This window comes from Rattus norvegicus, chromosome 1 (assembly GCF_021556685.1).
Source record: "Rattus norvegicus strain SHRSP/BbbUtx chromosome 1, alternate assembly SHRSP_T2T, whole genome shotgun sequence".
Lineage (NCBI taxonomy): Eukaryota > Metazoa > Chordata > Mammalia > Rodentia > Muridae > Rattus > Rattus norvegicus.
This window is the reverse complement of record NC_141534.1, coordinates 231,710,034-231,733,244: the sequence shown is the minus strand read 5'-3', so window position 1 is coordinate 231,733,244 and position 23,211 is coordinate 231,710,034. Positions and strand designations below refer to the sequence as shown.

At 41.4% G+C, this 23,211-nt stretch overlaps 1 protein-coding gene, 2 long non-coding RNA genes and 1 other non-coding gene across 7 annotated transcripts in view; 1 reads left to right on the top strand and 3 right to left on the bottom strand.

The window, feature by feature from the left end:
- Gda (guanine deaminase) overlaps positions 1-9,141 on the top strand; it is a 79,368-nt gene extending 70,227 nt beyond the window's left edge. Inside the window, exons 12-14 of one of the 2 annotated variants that reach the window (XM_087594299.1) lie at positions 2,888-3,018; positions 4,439-4,466; positions 5,205-9,141. In XM_087594299.1, coding sequence (XP_087450425.1) covers positions 2,888-3,018; positions 4,439-4,466; positions 5,205-5,275 — 230 coding nt within the window. In that variant the 3' untranslated portion in view covers positions 5,276-9,141. 2 annotated transcript variants of the gene reach the window in all.
- Positions 1-20,785, bottom strand: part of LOC120100000 (uncharacterized) — an 83,283-nt gene extending 62,498 nt beyond the window's left edge. For both annotated transcript variants that reach the window (XR_015653069.1, XR_015653071.1), the window contains exon 1: positions 20,587-20,785. This is a non-coding gene — a long non-coding RNA (uncharacterized LOC120100000). The remainder of the gene's footprint in view (positions 1-20,586) is intronic.
- Positions 1,540-12,498, bottom strand: LOC147997072 (uncharacterized). 2 transcript variants are annotated; one of them, XR_015653068.1, is made up of 2 exons: positions 12,114-12,498; positions 1,540-1,999 (listed from the first exon to the last, which is right to left on the bottom strand). It is a non-coding gene; the product is annotated as an uncharacterized LOC147997072 (long non-coding RNA). The 2 variants fall into 2 exon arrangements; XR_015653067.1 differs by lacking the exon at positions 12,114-12,498 and adding an exon at positions 3,568-4,098.
- Snora44 (small nucleolar RNA, H/ACA box 44) lies at positions 1,723-1,851 on the bottom strand. The gene has a single exon (XR_015655791.1). It is a non-coding gene; the product is annotated as a small nucleolar RNA SNORA44 (small nucleolar RNA).
- Positions 20,786-23,211: the final 2,426 nt, after the last annotated feature.

Genomic DNA, 23,211 nt, shown 5'->3' with positions numbered 1-23,211 from the left:
ACCTAATCCATGCACTGATTACTCAAAGCCTTTAAATGAAGAAAGAATAACAGTGTAGTTGATGGACAGTTATCGTTCATCATCTTTCCTTAGTTCTCATATGTGACTATAGTTGAAATAATCGCTTTGATTTGTTCTAGAAATATGATATAGTGAAAGTAACTTTGAACCACTGGCGCTCTAGAGCAATTAAATATGCATATACAGATCTATGTACATTTATGAGACATACCCTAAATCAAAAGTGGAAGGCCAGGAATATCATCTTTGCATGTTCTAGAATATCATGAACACCAAAAGAGCATTTCAAGGGAGAGAAATCATAGTTACATCCTGTGTATTTTCCTTGGCCATCTATTTAATTCTGAAATTCTTAAGTGTGGCCCTGCTCCCACAGCACCATAATATATGCTATATACTTTAGCTCAGTGGTCTGCTACCCACCCACTGATGAAAAGAGGTTGAGCTGAACTGAAGTGGTGTTTCCCACCATAGGCTCTGTGTTCCGCTCTGCTAGGTGGCTGTTTCTGATCAAGCAGCTGTGAGAAGTTGCCAAATCGTTCCCCCGGGAGTGTAACTTTTAAATCACTGCTGTTTGGCAATGGCTGGTTACTTTTCGGGACTTTTCTTGGTTTTGTCTATAGAGTATAACCTGAGTGAAGTGGAGAAAGTCATTCCTGTTTAAAGTGTGACATTTCCCAGCTCTGCCACAAGGTTTACACACATTTTCTGTTAGCCACCTCCACACAGCCAACATTCTTTAAGAAGCAGGGGCTACTTGACGGCATTTCCTGAAGCCAACTGAGTTTCTGACCAGCCTGGCTGGGTCTATGGAAAGATCTAGATTTACATCCATTTGCAAGTTCACTAAAAGCTGCCATTTGTTTCTCACATAGCTCATCGTTGAACTCGCTGTTTTCTTAGGAATAAGCCCATTTAGTTTAGATATCCCCAGACCCTCGGACCTCACAACTCTGTCAGCTCCTGTGACCTACTAAGTACATGCAATTTCAGGTTGAATGCAGTCACTGAAAACTCATAGTGTAAGCCAGATGGGGGTGGCTCACACCTTTAATTCCAGCACTCTGGGAGGCAGAGGCAGGCAGATCTCTGAGTTCAAGGCCAACTTGGCCTACAGATAGAGTTCTAGGACAGCAAGGATTACACAGAGAAATCCTGTCTCAACAAACAAACAAACAACCAAACAAGCGAATAAATAAAACCCCTCAAAGTGGGGTGCTGCTCCTTTGTCAAGGGCATAAAGCGTGCAACCAATAAATGTAAAGGGTCCGTGTTTTGGTTCACACCAGGCTCTTCCAGAAGTCATCTTGATGCTTTTAACAGTTATTATTCTTTTTTTTTTTTGAAATTTGAAGTCTTTATTGAACCAATTGCATGTTAGGTTACAAAGGTATTTCACTTTTCCAAAATGCTGTTTCTCTTTGTAGACCAATCTGGCCACAAAAGGCTACCTGGCTAAGTATTAGCCAGAAACTTCTAAATCCCAGTGTGATCTTCTTGTGGCATTTTTCCAACAAATAATGCAGACCAAATCACAAGATGGCCACCTCACTGGTCACATGGTCCTTAGGTTAATGAGCAGAGGCTGACAGGCTGTCTCCTCACTCTTCCAAGAACCGCCCAAGTGCACACTGCAGAAGGAAAGTTTGTTTTGAATACCACAGGACAGAAGGACAGGCAGCTCATAACTCCAGTGGAAAAACATATAGGAGAGCTGAGTGGCAACAGCAGGCACTGTGATAACCTGGGCTGTCAAAGTCTCTCCGTTACTCTGGCATGCAGTTGGAGATCCCATGGCTATGAGCAGCCACAGCCCTTGGAAACATGCTTAAAAAGTCCTTTCTTAACAGACAGTGAAAAAGAATCTCTAGGTAATGTCTGAAGAACAAGTATGATTTCTAATTTGCTGTTCTGGAAGTTGTCATGTTCTTGGGATGCCTGTGCACAGAAATATTCCATGTCAGACTCTGTGTCATACCTGGAAAGAAAAGAAAAATCTAGCCAATGCTTCCCTATCATAAAATACACTGGAAGTGACAGGATGCAACAGACATAAATCTTGGAATAGACAATAGCACACGTGACTGTGATCTCAGTGCACTTCTTGCTCAGAATGCAGCCTTTAAGCAGCTGCTAATCAAACAGCACCATGGCCAGCAGGACTGGGCACCTGCAGTTCTTTAATAAATTATAAAAATGACACATGTTCTTTCTTGGCCTCCAGAAACCATGGACATGAATTGTACAGCTGTAAGCTGGGGGAAGCCAGTAGACTTTATTGGCGTGTACCCTATTTTAGGAAACCACTCTTCTTGTGCAACCAGAATACCTTGGAAGTTACAAAGACCCTGGGACTCTTGAGTTAGAGTCTCTAAACTTGAGATGGATTTTTTTTCCTGTTCAAAATATTTATATTAAAGGATTCCTGATGGGTATACTTGTATTGAAAATTTTGCAGTTATTTTTTTTAATAGGAGGTTTAATTTACTACAGTGAAAATACACATAACCAAGTATCTTATGGAGCGAAAGGTAAAGCTAAGAAGTGTTGGAGAGAAGGGGGAGGGATGGCGTAGGTAGGTTTTGTGTCAGGCTTGCTGCTTTGAAGGCTCAGTGGAGCGCACTGACAGGGCTGAAGTGGAGACCTCATCAGGACTATGACAGGGCAATGAACAGAGCTATTCTGTTCCCCATTGTCTATGCATAGGCTTGTGACCTGTTGGTACAGGAGTACTTTTCTGCTTCACGAATAAGGTGCTGATTTTGGAGGGTCTAATTATATGTTGGCAGAGTCCGTTCATGTAAACAAGGACATGGGAATAACTCTGTGGTAATTCTGACTGTTGGTCACTTGTGTCCCTTTGTAGCCCTGGGGCTTGATCGTGAAATTGGAAACTTTGAGGTCGGCAAGGATTTTGATGCCCTCTTGATCAACCCCAGAGCATCGGACTCTCCCATTGATCTGTTTTGTGGGGATTTCGTTGGTGATATTTCTGAGGTAAGTAAAAGAAAGTTAAACAAAATGCATTTAGGGGTTGAGGGGGGTTATTTTTGAACTAACCATCTTTAGTAAGATGTATTCATTAATTTTCGTGAGAAATTAATCCTTGGATTTTGTTGTTGTTTGTTTTGTTATTTTTAAATCTTTATTTAAAAATTTATTTTATGTGATTACACTGTCACTCCCTTCAGACACACTAAGGAGGGCATCAGATCCTGGTTGTGAGCCACCTTGTGGTTGCTGGGAATTGAACCCAGGTCCTCTGGAAGAGCAGCCAGTGCTCTTAACCACTGAGCCATCCTACCAGCCCTGTTTTTAAATTTTTATGGTTTAGGATTTTGGGATTGTTTTTGTTTTTCGACAAGGTCTGACTATGTGACCAGATTATTTGAAGTTAGTTCCATTTATTGTTTCAGGGGAAACAAACTGTCTGTCCCTCTGTCGGCTCAGGTTCAAACTAGTAATCCCTATTAACCAGAGCAAAGCACACAGCTACATGTTCTCTATAATACAAGAAATCATAAAAGAAGTGAGATCCCAACTAACCTGAGTGTTCCTCTGCCGAGTGTGATGGAGAATTGAGGAGAAATGGATCTGGTGTAAGGATTTTAAGTTGGGAGCCTTAGACCTGTTTGCTCAAGTTGTAAGGCAAAGACAAGGATGGCCTGGGGTAGGGATAGCACATTTCGTCTGCCCGCTCTCACAAGTCCACAGGAGCACCATAGGCTTTGATTCAGGAAAAGTCCAGAAATTTCCTCGAGGTGTTAGGACCTGCTTCAGGAGAGAAGGAAAACGCCAAGTGTCCTTCCTGCTTTTGATTGGAGGAGAGTGTACTCAAGCATCCTTGTAAACTGGCTTTCATTCTTATTATTAGAGAAAACTTCTGAGAAATACGGCTTGTTTCCTTAAGTTCATTACTTTTCTTCTGTAATACCCTTTTGACACATTCACATCTTTTTTTTTTCGTAATGATTTCTTTGATTTGTGTAGTACTTTGCCTCTGACAATTTACGGTTTTCTGTCAAGAATATTCCAGGAATAAGCAGAGTATGGTAGCCCACTCCTTCAATCCCAACACTAAGGAGGCAAAGACAGGCAGGTCTAAGTTGGAGGCCAGCCTGGTCTACTTAGCAAGTTTCAGCATTACGTAGAAAGCCCCTGTTTTCAAAAATCAATAGACAAACTCCAAGTGAGGTAAGTACTTCTTAATAGCTAATAATGTGGTTTGTGTTTGCCTGCTCTGGACTTAGGTTATCATTTGTTCATTTGGTTTTGATAAGACTATTTATTAAAATGTAAATTTTGTCATTGAGCAATAAATTTCAATTTCTGGACTTTGCCAATGGCATTGACCCATAAATTTCATTTCTAAAGGTACAATGTACTATTCCTTACCACCTTTATTTTTTATTTTTAGGCTGTTATCCAGAAGTTCCTCTATCTAGGTAGGTAGATTTATGTTTCTGGGCTAAATACAATCTTATCTTGTTCGAGACTGTGGTGCACATTAAACTCTATGAATGTTGATTTGTGTTAACTCGTTTTTTAAAAAACAAACAAACAAACAAACAAACAGTTCTCAGCACTGGGCTTGCATGCTATGGTATTCAATGCCTAACAATTCCAAGAACATTTAAGTCTTGAGCTGGGATGGAGAGGGAAAGAGAGCTTGGTGTCAAGACCTCTTGTGCCCCACAACCTCCTTATCCTGGTACACAACTGAAGTCCCAGTCAGAGTTTCATTCCCTGAGACATAATTGGATCAAGAGAGTCTACTCTGCCCCTCTTCCTATAGAATGAGCTCAGTGCTGCCAATGGGCATCGTTGCGAGGGCACATCTGCAGACTGCTTCTCTCAATGTGTGAGCATGGTTCTAGAGGTAAAGAGAGTCTATAACAGTCCTTTCACCTGGGACTGGAAACACCAGCCAGCCCCTCCAGCAGAATGGCAGAGGTGGGAGATTATTAAGCTTCCTATGATTTTAACCTTAGATACAGAATGGAGGCACCAATTCTCAACAGGCTAGAATGTCTTGTCTTGATCAAGTCATCTCAAGGAGACTATATATTATCTGGGAGAAATAAAGTTTCTACTTTGGGGGGGGGGTTGTGTTTCTTTTTCTAAAAGTGTTTTACTTGAAATCTCAAAGTACAGTACGAATGATTCTTCCGTTTGAATCTCAGGAGATGACCGAAACATTGAGGAGGTTTATGTGGGTGGAAAGCAGGTTGTTCCATTCTCCAGCTCCGTGTAAGGCCCTTGGACATCCATGACGCTCTCCTGGGAGGACATGAGTCTGCTATCTTCCTTGTACCCAGGGACCGATCAGAAAGTATATTCAAAAAAAAAAAAAAAAGTAGTGTGTTCTTTGGATGACTTCTGTTCCTGTGTCTACTTCCAGTGCTCGCTTGGTAAATTGTTTGAAGGGAGTGTGCTGCTTCTCCACGCTGGTCTAGGAGCATTTGTAATTTCATGACAGTGCCTCCCGTTGGGCTGTTTAGATTTGCGTTAAGCTCACATAAAAGGCAGTGTTAACAGCTGGCAATGTGCTTCTAATAGTGAAGTAAAACCTTTCCATATAGGGATATACAAGGCGAGGAGATCTCCTTATGTGGTTAGACACTCTGTGCTAATAACTGGGAAAATTAGGAAGCCCCAGTATGGACCAATGAGCCGATTTTAATGAGAGGGCACAAGCTAGACATTGAAAAGACATCATTGAAAATCATTGGTTGCGCTTGGAAATTAGATATTGAGAACACTCTTGTAAAAAGAGAACTTCCTGGATTTAAAACATGCTTCTAGAATGACCTTGTCTATGGAAATTTGCACTTTGTAAAGTTTGCCTTTCGGGGTGTGTGATTGTTAATGCTTTCCCTTCTTGGGATGAATGTCAGAGGCTGAATGCCGCCCGCTTTTCATATATTGTTGTATGCTTCAAAGTGTTTGACAGAAGTTGAGTATTAAAGATTTAAAGTCTCTTAGGGATAATATTCACATAGCCGCGTGGCATAAATAGTTGTGTTTTTGTGTCTTTCAAAGTCACCTTGACTCCTGGCTGTGAGGTGTTGTGGCTGCTTCTGTCTTATTGGATGAGAAACAAGCCCTGTGTGCATTGCCGCTCTGCAGACTGGAGTCTTCATAATCGGGGAAGAACTGTATTCCCCGGAGCTGTTAACACTGACAGGACAGGGTTCTTTGCAATGCTAAACCTACAACACAGTGTGTCATCCTTGCTGTAAAGTTCACTCTCCTGTCAATATGCTAGAACTTAAAAGCCAAGTGCAAGTCCCTTGAAGAATTATGGATAAGGCTCTGTAAGGCCTGGATATGAAAAGCACTATGTTTTTCTCATTTATCAAATTGTCACTGTAATTCTTTAAGATTTTTCTCACATTAAAATTTTAGAATAGTGAAAAGGATATAAAAAATAATCCCACTTAATGTCTATGTTTCTAGGACTTACCTGTAGTAGACAATCATGGAATATTAAACAAAAAAGGGCCTTTTCGTATTTCTAACTAATATAATGTCCCTTCTCATAGCAGAATTAAGAACAGGTCAAAACCATGTGGCAGAGCCTTAGGAAGTAGTGATGTGAATTCTACTTAAATACTACATTTTTATTTACTTAATTTATCCCACCTCCTATAAGTAAGCAGGACCAGGAACAGGTTTTATTAACATATCATTTCGTTCCTAGGGTTTAGGTAAATTTTCATTTTATCTTCTAACAGAAAAAATGTCAGTCAATAGTTAGTTTCCATGGCTAAGAACACACAGTTCCTCTACTGTCTGTGCTAACTCAGCAGTAACTTGTCCAGATCTATTTTCCTGGTAGAAGCACGTTTAGATTTGGTTATATATACATTACATCTCAAGATGGTACACATCTTAGGCCTTACTTCATTCTATTTTTTTTTAAAAGAATTTGTTGTGTGGGATATAAGTGAGTACATCCAACTTCTGGTTTCAGTCTGGATGTCCAGTGTTTCTAGCAGGTCAGAAACACCAAAATGATCTGCCAAGCCTCCTTCCCCATTTCTCTCTGAGGCTGGCAAGTGCTTTTGGCTGTGTCTTTTGATTCTTGCCAAAGGGACTGAGTTGCAGGGTATCTAACCAGAGTGAGGCAGCTGAGGAGCTTAGGTGGTTGTGTGTGTTGGGTCTGCTGGCCACCAGTTGCTTCCAGTCCTTGTAGATCCCACACTCGTCCTCCTTAAGGGTGTGCATTGTGATGTTGAGCATCAGCTTCTTTTTAAACTTAAGACTCATACACAGTAATGTAAGTAAGTATAATCATGGACGCAGGAAAAACAGGGGTCATATAGCACCATCCTGTCAAGCATTCAATTCATCCTGATAACGTGTTGCCAGATGGATAACTTCCAATAAGAATAAGGTGTTGAAGTGTTTACATGTACTTTGAGTACTTTGATCTCCCTGCATCACTCATAACATGTGTGTTTTAGTTCCCCAAGTGATGTAAGTGTTCATGAGTGTTGCTGATGCTTGTTGGCGTGTACTGCACATGGGACCAGATGTCCTGCACTTTGAAATGCTGTGTTCACCTACTGTAGGTTGACTTCCCTGATGATGGGTAGGCACTATTGTCACTTTATATTTAAGTGGATTGCTCTCTTTAGATGAAAGGAAAAGAGAAACAGAGAAGGCAGGAAGGGAGGGAGGGAAGGAAGAAAAGAAAGAGAGAGAGGCAGGAAGATTAAAACATTATCCTGCCTACTCCATACCACCATTTGAATAATTCCTGTAGAGTTTTTGATGGACTTCATTGTAAAAAGATTAGAAGGCATTAAAAGTTATCTTGTGTGTTTTATTTATAAAATATTCTTATCGCCAAAACATAAAAGTAGACTATTCAAGTTGAATTTGATTTTCAAAATGGGGTGGTTAGGGGCATTAAAAATAAGAGGTCCCAAGAGGTCATCCTAATCTACAGGGCCAAAGAGGTTGCATTCCTATCTTATATTATCTTAACTGGTTCTTTACTTGCACTGTCAAAGACTTCAGAATCCTAGAGGGTATGCCAGGAGAGGGCCTTTCTAAGTTCTGTGAACACTGAGTCTCTTTTCTTCTTTAGTGAAAACATTTCAAGATAAAGGAAAGGAAATGATAGAAAACCCCCCTCTTTGTTGCTTAGCTGAATTTGAGGTGTTCCCTCGAATTTCCCTGAAATCACACAGAGGCAACATGACTCCCAGATCTGGCAATGTGTTCTAAATCTTCACTCTCTACCAGATTATTTCTATTTTTAAGCTGTTTCACTTTGGAAGCAGACATATGGAAAGCCTTCAAGGCACCCTGGAAAGCACATTGTATCAGTTCCATCAGTTCATATATGTGGAAGACACCCAGAACCGGATGCTTCCACAGCCTGGTGGACATCTTTAATGTTGCTGTTGCTGCACTATTCAAATATCTGAAAAGAGTTATCTTAGCAGGTAGAATGAGACATGTATCATGAGCAATGATTTGAAATAAATCTTAAATTACAGGGTCTCTATGATTTAAAAAAATTTTTTTTAAAGACCGAAAAAGATGTTTGCAATTTCTAATCTACTAGCTGCTGCAGATATGACTTCGCACAATACATTTTATAATGTCTCCAGAGGAAGCATGAAAATATTTCTAAAGGTGTGGGAAGAAGCAGACAGGGGAAAGGTCACTGAGAGAAAACTCTTTGACATTCGTTACCATGCATGTTCTCAAGTCTACTCCACCTTCCTGCCCATCTTCAGCACTGAATGTGAGAGATGGAGTTTTGAAGGGTTAGTTTTTGGACCTAGTCCAAATTCACTGAAACACAAAGGCAAGAAAGTCAATGAGGAAAGTAAATGTAAATTCTGAGCAGGCATTTGCCAGGTTACTTGAGTAACCGATCATTATGAACTTGTGTTATTTGGCAGTGACTTACCTGTCTACTTCTTCCTTCCATTATTGTTAACCTCTTGATTGCTGTTCTTAAGAATAGATACATATATGTGTATGTAGTCAAGGGGACATCCTTCCCCTCAGTATCTGTATGATTTGCTTATTGTTAATGTATTGAGTGAACTCCTTTGTGCATCAGAAAAAAACAATAAATGAGACTTTGTGTTTCCATCGGTGTATGTTGTATTTGTTCTTTGCTTTGGTTGAAAGTCAGATCAGTTTAATGGATGAAGGATGAATCATTTTTCTTTTTTATGTAATGGACTGAAAACTGACTATGATATTTGGCTGTGGGCCGACTGACATCTTCTGTCCTAGGATACTTACTACACATGGATTCTTAAACGAAACCACTGCAACAGCTCTTCTAGACTGTCAGCTTGTTTGGGTTGATCAGGGGATTAGTAAAAACAGGTTCTCGTTGTGTCCATGAAGTGCAAATAATGTCTATATCATTAGATCATCAAGGCGTGACAATTTAATCCACTAATGAATTCAAACTTAGATTATGGTATTTGGAGGCGGTAGAACAAGAGCAGGAAAGGCCTCTTGGGAGAATGTAGCTTACTAGAAACATGTTACTAGGGGTCATTTCTTGCCTTGGCCTCTTTCTGTTACTTTTCCATTCAGCTTCCTGTCTGCCATGAAACAAATCTTTCTATCATGCCCTCCTTGCTATGATGGACTGATACCTCTGGTATTGTGAGCAAAGTACGCCATTCCTCTAAAAACTGTTTATGTATGTTTTTTTGTTTGTTTTTGGTTTTTTTTTCCAGAGCTAAGGACTGAACCCAGGGCCTTGCGCTTGCTAGGCAAACACTCTACCACTGAGCTAAATCCCCGACCTATTAAACTGTTTATATCTGCTAACGTAGCTACCATTCTCATCCCTGTGGAGTCAGATCACTATGCTTTTGGTTTTGGCATCGCTGACTTTTTTTTATTTAAAGCATATTTGTATTTAATTTATGTATGTATGCAAGTGCCTACTATGTGCATCATATATGTGCATGTGCCTGTGAAGGCAAGAGGAAATGTCGTATCTTCTGGAACCAGAGATTTAGGCGGTTGTGAGCTTCCTGATGTGTGTGTTAGGAACTGAACGCAGGTCATCTGCAAGAGCAGCAAGTGTTCTTAGCTCCTGAGCCCTATCTCCAGGCCACTTTTCATGTTTTAAATGCTATAAGCCAGAATACGAAATATAGGTCATACCAAAAATAAGTTCATTGGGATGTAGGAAAGGCAGATCTAAGGAGAAGTTGATAACTACAAGAACCTGCATTTTAAAAACCAGAAAGCTCTCAAATAACCTAATGATATAGCTCAAAGCCTTAGAAAATCAAAAATAAAAGACATCTAAAAACCATAGAAAGAAAATAAAACTTAGAGTTGAAGTTAATGAGTTAGTACCCCCAAAAAATCAACAAAGAGGAACAATTAAAGAGTTGATTTTTTTAAATGATGAAAGAAAAGAAAGAAACCCTTAGCTAAGTCAACTAAAGGAAAAAGACCTAAATTAATAAAATTAGAGTTGAAATTGAGATATTACAGCAGACACCATTGAAAACAAGAGAATCATTAGAGATTATCTTGAAAACTTACATTCTCACAAACTGGAAAGAATAGGGAAATTTCTAAACACATATGTTTACTCCTTGAATAAAGAATATATACTCAATCTAAACAAACAGTTGGTGAAAAGAGATTGAACAAGAAGTCTCTCCTCAGAGGAAAGCCCAGGAGCAGACACATTCACAGATGAATTTTATCAGACACAGAAAGATCTATCAATAGTGCACTTCATGCTATTTTATAAAATAGGAATGAAAGAATCAAAACTCTTCATTTTATGAAGGAAGACACACTGATTCAAAGGCCAGATAACAACAGAAAAGGAAATATCAATTTATTTGATGTACAAAGATACAAAAATTATAATAAAGTACTGCGAATTGAGTTCAACACATTAAGATCACGACTAAGTTGGTCTCATTCCAGGGAAGCTAGAATGGTTTAGCAGCCACTAATTAATAACCATGTTAGAGCGCAGAGATATAATCAAGAACAAAAGTCATGAGATCATCACAATAGATACAGAAAAGCCTTAGATGAGTTTCAATACTGCTTCATGTTAGTAACTCTGAAGAACTTAGGAATAGAAAACATCACACACCAACACAATAAAGACCACCGCTATTAAGTCTGTAACCAATACTTTACTGAGGGGGAGACTGGAATGCACTGCCTCTAAGATCAGGAACAGGTTAGGATATCTAATTTTACCCCTCTTATTAAATATATAACTGGATGTCTTAGCCAGAGTAATAAGGCAAGAGAAATAAGAGATACAAAAGGGAAAAAGGGAAATCAATCAATTTTCCCGTTTGTAACTGTTATGCCCTTATACTTAAAATACCTTGAAGACTCTACCAGAAGACTCTTAGATCTGATCAATGCTTCCAGAAAAGTAGCAGGATACAAAATTAATATACCAACTCATTAATTAAAAAAAATCAGGAGTACACATACATACCCACACCAAACAAAATAAATCCCACTAGCAATAAACCTAACCTAATCAAGGAGATTAAGAAACCTTTATGATGAGAACTTGAATGCACAAAGAAAGTAAATAAGACCTTAAAGACGCAAAGACTTACTTCCTATGTTCACGCATCACCAACATTCTTAAAATTCTAAAGCTGAGGGGCTGGAGGGATGGAAGCACTTGCGTTTACCACACAGTGGCTTACAGCCATCCAGAACTCCAGCTCCAGGGACCCTAGTGTCTTCTTGGCCTCCGCAGCCCAGACACATGCACACTGTACATCCACACACGTGGCCAAAATAGTCATGCACATAAGTAAAAATAAATCTTTAATTTAAAGATTCTTTTTTTTTTCCAGAGCTGGGGACCGAACCCAGGGCCTTGCGCATGCTAGGCAAGCGCTCTACCACTGAGCCAAATCCCCAACCCCTAATTTAAAGATTCTAAAAATGACTACATCACCAAAATACGCCCACAGATTCAATACACGTCCCATCAAAATTTCAATAACACGCTTTCCTGAACTTAAATTCATACAGAACATAAAATACCCCACTTTTGAGGAAAGAAAGCAACATGACAGATGTCACAATACCTGCTTTAAAACTGTGCTGCAGAATCACACTTAGAGGAACAGCAAGGTATTGGTACAAACAGTCTTAGTCGGCGTTCTATTTCTGTGACGAGATACTGTGAGCATGGCAACCCTTATGAAAACATTTAATTGGGACTGGCTTCCAGTTTCAGGAGTTTGGTTCATTATCGCCATGGCAGGTAGCATGGTGGCACGCAGGCAGACACACAGTGCTGAAGAAGTAGCTGAGAGTTCTACATCAAAATCTGCAGTCAGTAGAGTGAGCCACTGGGCCTGGCTTGAGCTTTTGTGACCTCAGAACCTGCCCCCAGTGACACACTTCCTCCAACAAGGTCACGCATCTAATCCTTCTCCAATAGTGCAAGTCCCTGATAACCAAGCATCCAAGTATATAAGCTTGGAGAGGCCACTCTTAACCAAATCACCACAGATATGTAGACCAATGAGATAGAAGAGAAGGCTCAGAAATAAACCCATGCAGCTATACTCATCTATGTAAATTTTGACAGGTGGCAAAAATATCATTAGAAACAAAATAGTCACTGGGCTGGATACATGGCTCAGTGGTTAAGAGCGCTTCCTGCTTTTGCTAACAGGACTGAAACTCAGTTCTCAGCCCTGTAACCACATCCTCCAGGGGATCTGACAGTCTTTTGGCTCCTGAAGACGTCTACCTAATATGTGTACTCACACACACAATAAATAAATCTTCAAAATGAAGTAAGAATGCAGACTCTCTAAGAGGTAATGCCAAGAAAACTGGACACTCGTATCCGAAAGAACAAAACTAGATCCCTACAGGTTACCCTCCATGAAAATCAATCCGGTGGCTCAAAGACTTTAAGAACCCAAAGCCTGAGACCACTAGAGAAAAAAGTAAGGCAAATCTGTCAATACAGAGGCATAGGCTTTCTGAGGAGGACTTTTGTAGCTCAGGAAACAGTAGTAAGGACTGTCAAATGGGATTTACAGAATTTCACGTCGTATGCACATCAAGGGAAGCAACAGCCTGCAGATAGGAGAATGTCTTACCCAGTATTCCTGTGATAGAGGGGTAGTGATCAAGATATACAGATGCCCAGAGAAATGAATGACAGAAGAAAGAAGTAATCCAAGCAAGAAGTGGGCAAACAAACTGAGTGCACACTTTTTCAAAGGAAGAAATACAAACTGTCAGTACATACAAGATTCACAGTTTGCAGCTTCTTCAGCCACTGGGGAGATGCAAATCGAAATTGCATCGATGGCACCTGTCTCCCTGGTCAGAATGCTGTCCTCAGGAAAACCAGAACAATGCTAGAGAAGGAAAGGTACAGTAATAGGTGGTTGGATTGATGTTAAACTAATACAGCCACTTATGGGAACCAGTGTGGAGGTATTTAAAAAACTAAAAATGTAACTACCCTGTGGTCCAGCCATTCCACTCCAGGATGCGTACTCAAAGCGCTCCATGTCAGCATATAAAAGAGTCGCCCACATACCCGATTTACTATAGCACTATTTACAATAGCCAAGGTAAAAATATGTAGCGCCTGTGTGTATATGTATAATTTAGTCACAAGAAGAAAGTCATGCTAGCGTGGCTGTGTGTCCCTTTAATCCTAGCACTTGGGAGGCAGAGGGAGGTGGATCATAGCAAGTTCTAGATCAGCCAGGGACATACAGTGAGATCCTGTCTTAAAACACCAGGAGAAACTAAAGAAAGACAGAAGAGATGAGAACCGTGTGGCTTGAAGGGAGCATGAATAGAACCTGAGATCATCATGGCAAGGAAAACTAGACTCAGAGAGACAGCAGTTCCATGCCTCATCTGTGGAATTAAGACAAAAGACAAAATGGCACGGAGGAAGAAGGGAGACTTCTGGAGTAAAGGAGGGATAGACAAGGGGAGAGAAAGGAAGGCAGGGCAATTTGAAGAAGTGAGGATGGCCAAAGTACACTGTCTGCATGTAAGAAATGTCAGATAAAACTATTACTTATACAAGATAAGAAGAAGTTCATACTGTAAATGGGCACGAAAACTTAAAGCCCAATTTTATAAAATAGCACTTTATCTGTGATGCCCTGGTCTATTTTTACTACTATTAGATTCCATTTTGTTCTTTAAATTTTACTCTATATTTGTGCTTTACTAAGTGGTTTCTAGAAACTTGGTAGTTTCTAGGGTACCTGTATGAGGTGTCAGATCCAAGGCCCTTGTGTCACCATCAGCACTGTGCTAGGGTCTGAGTCTTAGCTTGGCCTCCCACAGCAGGGGAGGGGGCAGAGGTAGGCGAAGTGTCCTCAGTCTCCATGTCCCCAGCGTTTGGTCTTTTGCTTTTGTTTTAAGAAAAAGTCCCTGTTATGTTTAGGGATAACAGTGTCCATCCTCAGGTCGTGAGGATTAAGTGATGTGCTGCATAGGCAGCCGTAAGACAGCATCCAGTCACCTGGGGGCTCATAATTCAGGAGATAGGACCGGAAAAATGGAATGCACACTGGAGATTAATTAGACCACTTAAATATGTATCAGTTTATTTTTAAATATTAATCCAAATTAACCACTCAAAATTCATCAAGATATTAAGGGTCTTTTAGATATAAAACATCCCACATGTGATTTCTTAATAGTATTATCTGTTCATGTTTCTAACTTACAACATGAAGCCTAAAGCCAGTTGTAGATTTGGTCTATAAATTTACCCCTATCCCCAGTGCCTGAGCAGCTCTCAGAACAAGTCCATATCTCAGAACAGATGTGGGTTTGTGTTGGGAGGGCCATATCTGAGAACTGAGGAACTGTCTGGGTTTCTGAGATGCAGGTGGCCCAAGGATCCCATCCCTTGGGTAGAAAGCCCCAGGACCTTCAGCTGAAGCACATGTCAAATGCTGTAAGACTCTTGCCTACCCTACCTAGGCAGCTCTCTTGAACTTTGGGGGACCCCTATTTCTGCAAAACCTCTGGTCATATTGTCTCCTAGTGCCCACCATAATAAAGTTCCTTTATTTGACTTATTGTACGGCTGTCTGTTTTGTCTTGCCTGTCTCATGCACACTGAACTGGGTTTTGGGGCTGGCTAGTTTTATGTCAGCTTGACACAACGTAGAGTCGTTTGGAAAGAGGGAAGCTCAATGGAAAGAAAGTGCCCCTACCAGCCTGGCTTGTGGGCAAGCTGTGCTGGCATTTGTTCATTCAGGTTTTTTTTTTTTTAATTGACAATGAATATGGGAGGATCCAGCTTCCTATGGGTGGTGCCACCCATGGGCATGTGATTATGAGTTACATAAGAAAGCAGGTTGAGCAAGCCAGGAGGAACAAAGTCAGTAAGCCGCATTCCTCATGCCCCCTGCTTCAGTTCCTGCAGGTAGGTAAGTCCCTGCTCTGACTTCCCCCGGGATGCTCTTCAAGCTGTGAGGTGAAAGAAACCTTTGCTCTCCAGACTGCTTTGTCATGGTGTTTCATCACAGTGGTAGAGACCCTACCCGGCATGGAGGGAGGCCTTACACACTTTGTTCTTCTTCTGGGAGGGGTGTGGAGGGTTGAAACTGTTTCACGTGGCCTCGGCTGACCTTAACCTCACTGGGTACGTGAGAAGGACCTGATCCTCTTACCGATACCAGATACTGAGATTACACTATAAACAACCACACCCAACGCTGACTTTTTCCTTTTACAGAGTACTTGAGGTAAACATATCCAGAAGAGAAACTCCATGAATGTGAATCATCGATAATAATATAATAAGCAATAATAATAATGTCCAATTTGAGGGCACTGCGTTCTGTTATGGCAATTAACAGATACAGTTTTTTACAGCGCTGAATTAATGATTCAATAAAGTGAGATTTAGACATGAAATCCAGGAGAGTGACAGGCACTTCAGGGATCCATGAAGTCATTACTCAGTGGAACAGAGCAGTAAATTTTCATTACCAACAAAAGGAGGTTTTTGTTTAAATCTTTCAAAGAATGGAAGTGGTAAATAGAGGGGGGTGGGAGGGTAAAGGAGGAAATATGTGGACAACTAACACCAAAGACCTTTTGACAACTTACTTCCATAAATGTTTTCATACACATGCATATTAGCTACGTATACATACATATATTATATATAAATTCTAAAAATATAAATTTAATCCTAAAACACATACATATATACTTACTAAAGTATATATATTTACATAAAGTGTATATATATTCAAATTCTCTTTATAGGTATGTTACCATATGTGCATACATAAATACATACATACATATATACATACATGCATAGGATTCACCATATGATGGGAGAAAGGGAATGTTCCAACTGTACAATTGGACACGTTATACCATAAAATAAAACACTCGGTACCAGGAATGGGTTCCATCTTGTTAAATCCTTGGCCAAAGTGCCCCCATAGACACTCCCCACTCAAACATCACAGGCTGTTGCCAAAGCTACTGGCTACTCTCTATACCCTGACGGTCCTATTACTGAAGGACCATTTGCATATGCCATGAAACATGGAGAAATCAAGATGGTTCCCAGCTAAAAGCTGCACACCTATTGACTAGCATGCACGATGCCAGAAAGTACTCTGCATGCTACTGGAGGAGGAAGATAGTTATCAGTTTATTCTTCAAGGGGCTACAAACTCTGGGCCTACAACAGAAACTTGCCTGCAAGATATAGTGATGTAATTGTGGCACACAGAATGGGAACAACCAACCACTTTTTGATTGGATTTCAGGTCCACTCCAGGATACGCGATCCATACCAGACACTATGAAAGTGTCAAAGAACCTGAGATTAGATAGGAAATCTCACCACCACTATTCAGGGACAGGAACATAATAATATTCTAATCATGTTCTAGTGATCTATGGCAATAGTCATAGACCGGAGTATTTCTCAACCCTCTTCAGAGAAGCTTCTTCATGGTAGATGATAATTAAAACAGAAACCCACAAATACACAATGTACAAAAAAAGGAAACCTTTGGATTGCTCAATCCTAAATGGGATGCCATAGTGAAACCTCTCCCTCCTCTCAATGCTCAGGGATCTATGCCAGACTTTTGGGTTACCTCTTGAGGTTTAATTAAGACACAGAGGAATCTACATAGCTTAAAGCTGTTGGTTTTGCTTGGGCAGTTTCTCAGCTGGTGTCTAACCTAACCAGACTTCCTCGCCATTCCGTCTCTCAGCGTGGTTCTCACTGCCTGTTTCCTAGCTTCTTGTTTCGCTTCTGCCTCTCTCACCATCTGCTTGTGTCTCTCTCCATCTCTCTGCCTGCCTGGACTTTATGCTGAAACTTCCTGTCCAACCCCAGCTGCTAGCTCTTTATACGGAAAAAAAAAACTACATTATTACTCAACCAGTTGGCTGGGAAGGTTACTTTCCCGGAACAGCTTGCCTTTCTTTTAAAGGCCAGTGAGGGGGTGACTTTACAAATCCCAAAAGGCCACTCCCAAAAAACAACCGAAAACACAAGGACACACTTTTTCACAGCCAGAAAATACAATATTTGTGGGTCACCCCACAGAGGAATTAGAAAGACAATAAAAGCCTGTGGTAGTGGATGATGCCAGGGAAATAGTGTCTATCAGACATAATGGGACTGACACACATGAACTCATAGAGATGTTGACAGCTTGCACAAGACCTGCACATGCTTAAACTAGAAAAAAAAAATCTTAGCACAGAGAAGGGGAAGCAGACAGGAGGTCCCACCTGGTCAAGAAGCTATTTGTAATTGATACTTTCTGGCAAAGGGAAAATCAGTTTTCTTCGTCACTGGTTACTGTAAAGGTCTGAAAACCACTGACAGAAGACTCAGATAGTATGCAAAGCAAAGAGTGTTTTGCAGAACAACCAGCATGTGGGGGGTTCAACCAGTTTTTGAAATGGGGACCCCAGACAAAGGCGCACAGACCATAGAGGGAGCTGGGGAACTCTCTAGAAGGATTGGGTAATCTAAAACCTCACTGATGGGTGCTAGGGAGTCACAGCGGTCAGTGGTCTGCGTTCCTACGCCAATGATGTTTACTCATAGGATGGGATAGAACTGCCCGGTGCAGATGGCCCTTCCTGAGAGAAGACATTTCCCCATTTTGGTGGTTATTCCCAGGCTGTTCTTCGGGAGGGGATTTTAAAACCTTTTTCCTGGATTTTATGGTCTGCTCCTGGATTTGGTACTTATGACCCTCTTTTCTGTATCAGGCCTGGTCCTCAAATGGAGACAAATGGGGTTTAGGTCATCCTTTGTCCTGTCAGTTATGTCAAACATACTCCAGGGCAGGCCCAAGGCCAGCAGAAGTTGGCTGACAACGAATGAACTCTACTTGGTTGTTGTTGTCTTTTTGTTTTGGTTTGGCATTTTTTTAATCATTTTTTTTCCTTTTGAGAGAAAGAGCAAGAAGTCAGGGGGAATGGAGGTGGGGAGGATCAGGGACATTGGGAGAGGGGAATGATATGATCAAAGTCTATTGTATAAAATTTTTCATGAAAAATGGCTAAAGGGGAAACATTCTCTGTTTTCGCATTAATAAAGAGACATTTCCTTGGTCATGCATTCCCTTGGTCAGGCATCACTTCTTTGTCCAGCCACATCCCTAGGATGCACTGTCGTTGTAAACATATATTAATTTAGTACATCTTTTGATAGTTTTGTGCTTCTGTAATAGCTGAGTCTGGTTAGAATGGGACTAAGGACAGGCAGTTCAAAGCATTCTTTATGATGACAGCTTTGCTGGGAAAATACATCCATTGTCACTCAGAAAAGAAATGCTTTACCCTCAGAGCAAAAAATGGGTTTTCAAAAGATGGAACTGGGCAGAATACACAGGACAGCTCCTTTGGCCTAGATTCTGTCAGGCTGTCCTGAGACAAAGACAGCATGGCTTGTGGATAGGAAGAGAAACAAAGTGGTGGGGTCTGAAACCAGACACAGGAGAAAGCCGGGTCCTGGGATGACTGCTGTTCACAGCTGAAGAGGCTCTGTACACCTTCATGGCCACAAGCACTTGCTGCTCTCTGCAAAAAAGAGCCCTTTCCCGAAAGTCTTGAACAGACTCCAAATTGACCTCTGTCAAATTAAGTCATAGCCTTTCATGACCAACCGAAGGAAAAGTTTTATTCCTTATTTCAGTTTTGAAATAAGGTGTTTGCTGTTTTTGCTTTTGTCTTTGTTGCTGTCGCTCTTTTGTTTGGTTTGGGACATCCGGCAGGAGCTGTTTCTAGCCACACTTGAGCTAGGGAGGAACTTGTTCATGGGAAGCTCTGAAAACCTTTATGGAAGTACATAGTCTGTTTAGAGGGACGGGGGGAAGGGGTTTGCTGTTCTAGAGTACGGGGTTCGGGAAAATGAGGGCAAGTACTTATCCCAACTCAAGCACTGTGCGGTGAATTGCACCTGGCAACTTGAGTGTTTTGCACTGATTTGTATAACCACGACCCCACCAGCAGCTTCATGAGCAGAATGAAGTGTCAGGTTAGGCACCCAGTAAAATCCCATGGCACTGAGTCAGAGCGCTAAATAAAATAACCTCTGGGCTTGGCTGGATGCTTTACAGTGACAGACATCTTATGTCCTCCTCCAAGACAAATACACCAATCACTTGTAGATGATTTTTTTTTCCTATAGCAGTGGTTCTCAACCTGTAAGTCTTGACCCCTTGGAGAGAGGGTAGAATAACCCTTTCACAGAGGACACCTAAGACGATTGGAACACACAAATATTATTATATTATATTATGACTCATAACAGTAGCAAAGTTACAGTCTCGGAGTAGCAATGGGATAATTTTATGGTGGGGGATGTCACCATAGCACGAGGAATTGTATTAGAGTTACAGCATCAGGAAGGTTGAGAACCACTGGCTTACATGGTAAAAATAATCCATAGAAAGGCATGTAAGTATCCATGTTCCCTATCCTGTTCTCATTAAGTAAAAAGTATAAACACCCATAGGTTTTTCATTAATGTCATTCATGAAACTACAGGCCATGTCATGTGACATGATTGAATTCAAAAGAAACTATTGCTTACCCTGAAGCATATATGAACTCTTCTGCTTCTCATGTCTTGAGGGATGTCATACTTAAAAATATTTTTAAGATACAAATTTATGGGGCTGGAGAGATGACTCAGTAGTTAAGAGAATGGGCTGCTTTTCCAGAGGGGAAAAGGTTCGATTCCCAGCTCACAACCATCTGTAACTCCAGTTTTAGGGGATCCAACACTCTCTTCTGGCCTCTGTAAGTTCCAGGAACCCAGGTGATGCACACATAAGCATGCAGACCAAATACCACTACACATATCAACATGAAAAACTTCAATGTACCAATTTATATGTGCAAAGAATACCAAATTATGTTGTATTCAAGTCATATCGAGTTTACTAATCATAAGGCTGGTGGATTTTAAACAATATTTACCTAGGAACCACCCCATCAAGTATCCTTTAGGTACCAGGGGCAGGTTAGCCTAAAGCCTAAAAGGACACTTACCTTTTAGAGGAGCCCACATATTGGAGTGGCAGGACAAAGGGGCAAGTGTGGGAAAGTCCATGAAGTGAAGTTCCTGGCAGAGAGGCAGCTCAAGATGTTGAAAGGGAGAAGGAGTGTGTGGCTGAGTGCGTAGTTGGAGGGATTGCAGAGAGCAAAGGATGATGGTAAATGTTTCACGGAGGAAGTGTGCTCTGAAACTGATAAAAGAGTAAAAAGTGTTTTATTCACACGTTTTCAAATGTGTGGGTGCATGTTTGTGTGGGCCCACATACGTGTGTATACATGTGGAGGCCAGAGGACACTCTCTAATGCTGCTCATCAGTTTTCCACACAGACCTTCTCACTGACCTGGAGTTCGCCGTGAGATGAGGCTGCCTTTCCAGCGAGCCCTAAGGATAAACCTGCCTCTGCTCCTCTGGCCCTGGGATTACAGGCATGCACCACCGGGGTTACAGCCATACACCACTGCAGCCCCTGGGACTACTGGCAAGCATGCATTACTGGGTTATAAGTATGCACAACTGGTTTATAAGCGCGCCCCATTGCAGCCTCTGCAGCCTATGGTTATAGGCAAGCACCACTGGGGTAACAGGCAAGCACCACTGGGATTACAGGCATGTACCGTTGGGGTTACTGGCATCACCACTGGGGTTATAGGCACACACTACTGGGGTTAAAGGCATGCGCCACTGCAACTGGCTTCTCTAAGTAGGCTCTGGGTTTTGGCATCCAGTCTTTTGGTTTGCCGGGGCAACACTCTGCTGACTAAGCCACATCCCCACCCTGGAATTTATTTATTTTATGTGAGGACTCTCAGAGGCATAAATCCAAACAGAGTGTTCAGCCTGAGCCCTGGCCAGTCATTTTAAACCTGACCTGTGAGGGAAGTAGCCTTAGGATGGGATAAATGTCAGTCCTCCTAAGAGACAACAGATACATTCATTCCAAGATGAAGAGTCCCAGGCCCTTGTCATGAAAGAATTTGATACTATAGGTCTGGACAGGGACAAAAGTATTATCAAAAAAAAATAGCTCAGTCAAGTCACAGAATAGGTGTGGTGGGAACAGACATTTTGAAAGTGGAAAGAATCACATGTGACTTACTCATGAAGAGTACAGGGCGCTCTGAGTCCAGAAATGGCATGGTTTTTTTTTTTTTTTTGGTTCTTTTTTTCGGAGCTGGGGACCGAACCCAGGGCCTTGCGCTTCCTAGGTAAGCGCTCTACCACTGAGCTAAATCCCCAGCCCCAAATGGCATGTTTTGCATGCAGAAAAGATCATTCTGCTTGTCACTAGACAGAAAGCTTATTAGCAAACTTTGCAGACATTCCCATCAGCAGATGACAAGAATACCCTGGTCATAAAGGAGAAAGCCCCTATCTATAAACAGGGCTCCCTCCTTCCCCTGGGAGCTGAGATTTCAGAATCCAGGGGTGATGACTGTTAATTCTCATCATACTTGCTGGGCCACAAAGACTCTCATTGCTTCAACATGTTCTGAGCTACTTCGATATCTGACATTAGCATGAGCTAGTTTTGTAATGTTTCTGACAATCACAAACTCAAGAGCCAAGACTAAACACCTCAATTTCCTCGAGCTCCCCCTACTATGTCTGAATACTTTAGAGGGCACACATTGTCTTTTGAAGGACCATTTCTTTTTCAAATAAATGAATAGAAACCACACAATGAATGTGACGGTTTGTACATGCTTGGCCCAGAGAGTGGCACTATTAGGAAGTGTGGCCCTGTTGGAGTAGGCGTGTCACTGTGGGTGTGGGCTTGAGACCCTCACCCTAGTTGCCTGGAAGTGAGTCCTCCACCAGCAGCCTTCAGATGAAGATGTAGAACTCTCAGCTCCTCCTGCACCAGGCCTGCCTGGATGCTGCCATGCTCCCATCTTGATGATGATGGACTGAACCTGTGAACCTGTAAGCCAGCCCCAATTAAATGTTGTCCTTTATAAGAGTTGCCTTGGTCATGGTGTCTCTTCACAGCAGTAAAACCCTGAGACAGAAGTTGGTACCAAGGACTGGGGTATTGCTGTGATAGACCTGACCATGCTTTTGCTGGGAAGAATGTGGATTTGGGGACTTTGGATTTGGAAAGCAGTGGAATGCTGTAATGGGCTTAATGAGCTACAATAGTAGGAATATGGAAGACTTTGTTGCTGTGAGTAGTTTGAATTGTGCAGACCCGGCCCAAGAGGTTTCAGAAGAGAATTTCAGTGTGTGGCATAGAGTCTGTTTTGTGGTATTTTGGTGAAGAATGTGGCTGCATTTTGCCCTTGTGTGAAGAGTCTACCTGAGGTTAAGGTAAAGAGATTTATATTAATTGCATAGACAAAGGAAGTCTCAAAAAACCCAGCAGAAACTTTATTCTCTGGTTAAGTCTCATAAAGAGCATTTTGGACAAGTGTAGCAAGATTAGAAAGGAAAGATATAAAATATATGTTTGGAATATCAAAGGGGTCATCAGGAAGTGAAAAAGAGCTAAATCCCATGTTAAAGGATATTAAATCGAACTAGTCCCCTCCCCCCCGCCTCTCTCTGTTTCCTAAGCCCTTTGTACCTACAAGGTAACTAACTACCACCCAAACCTATTTCTTCAGGATCTCATAACAGC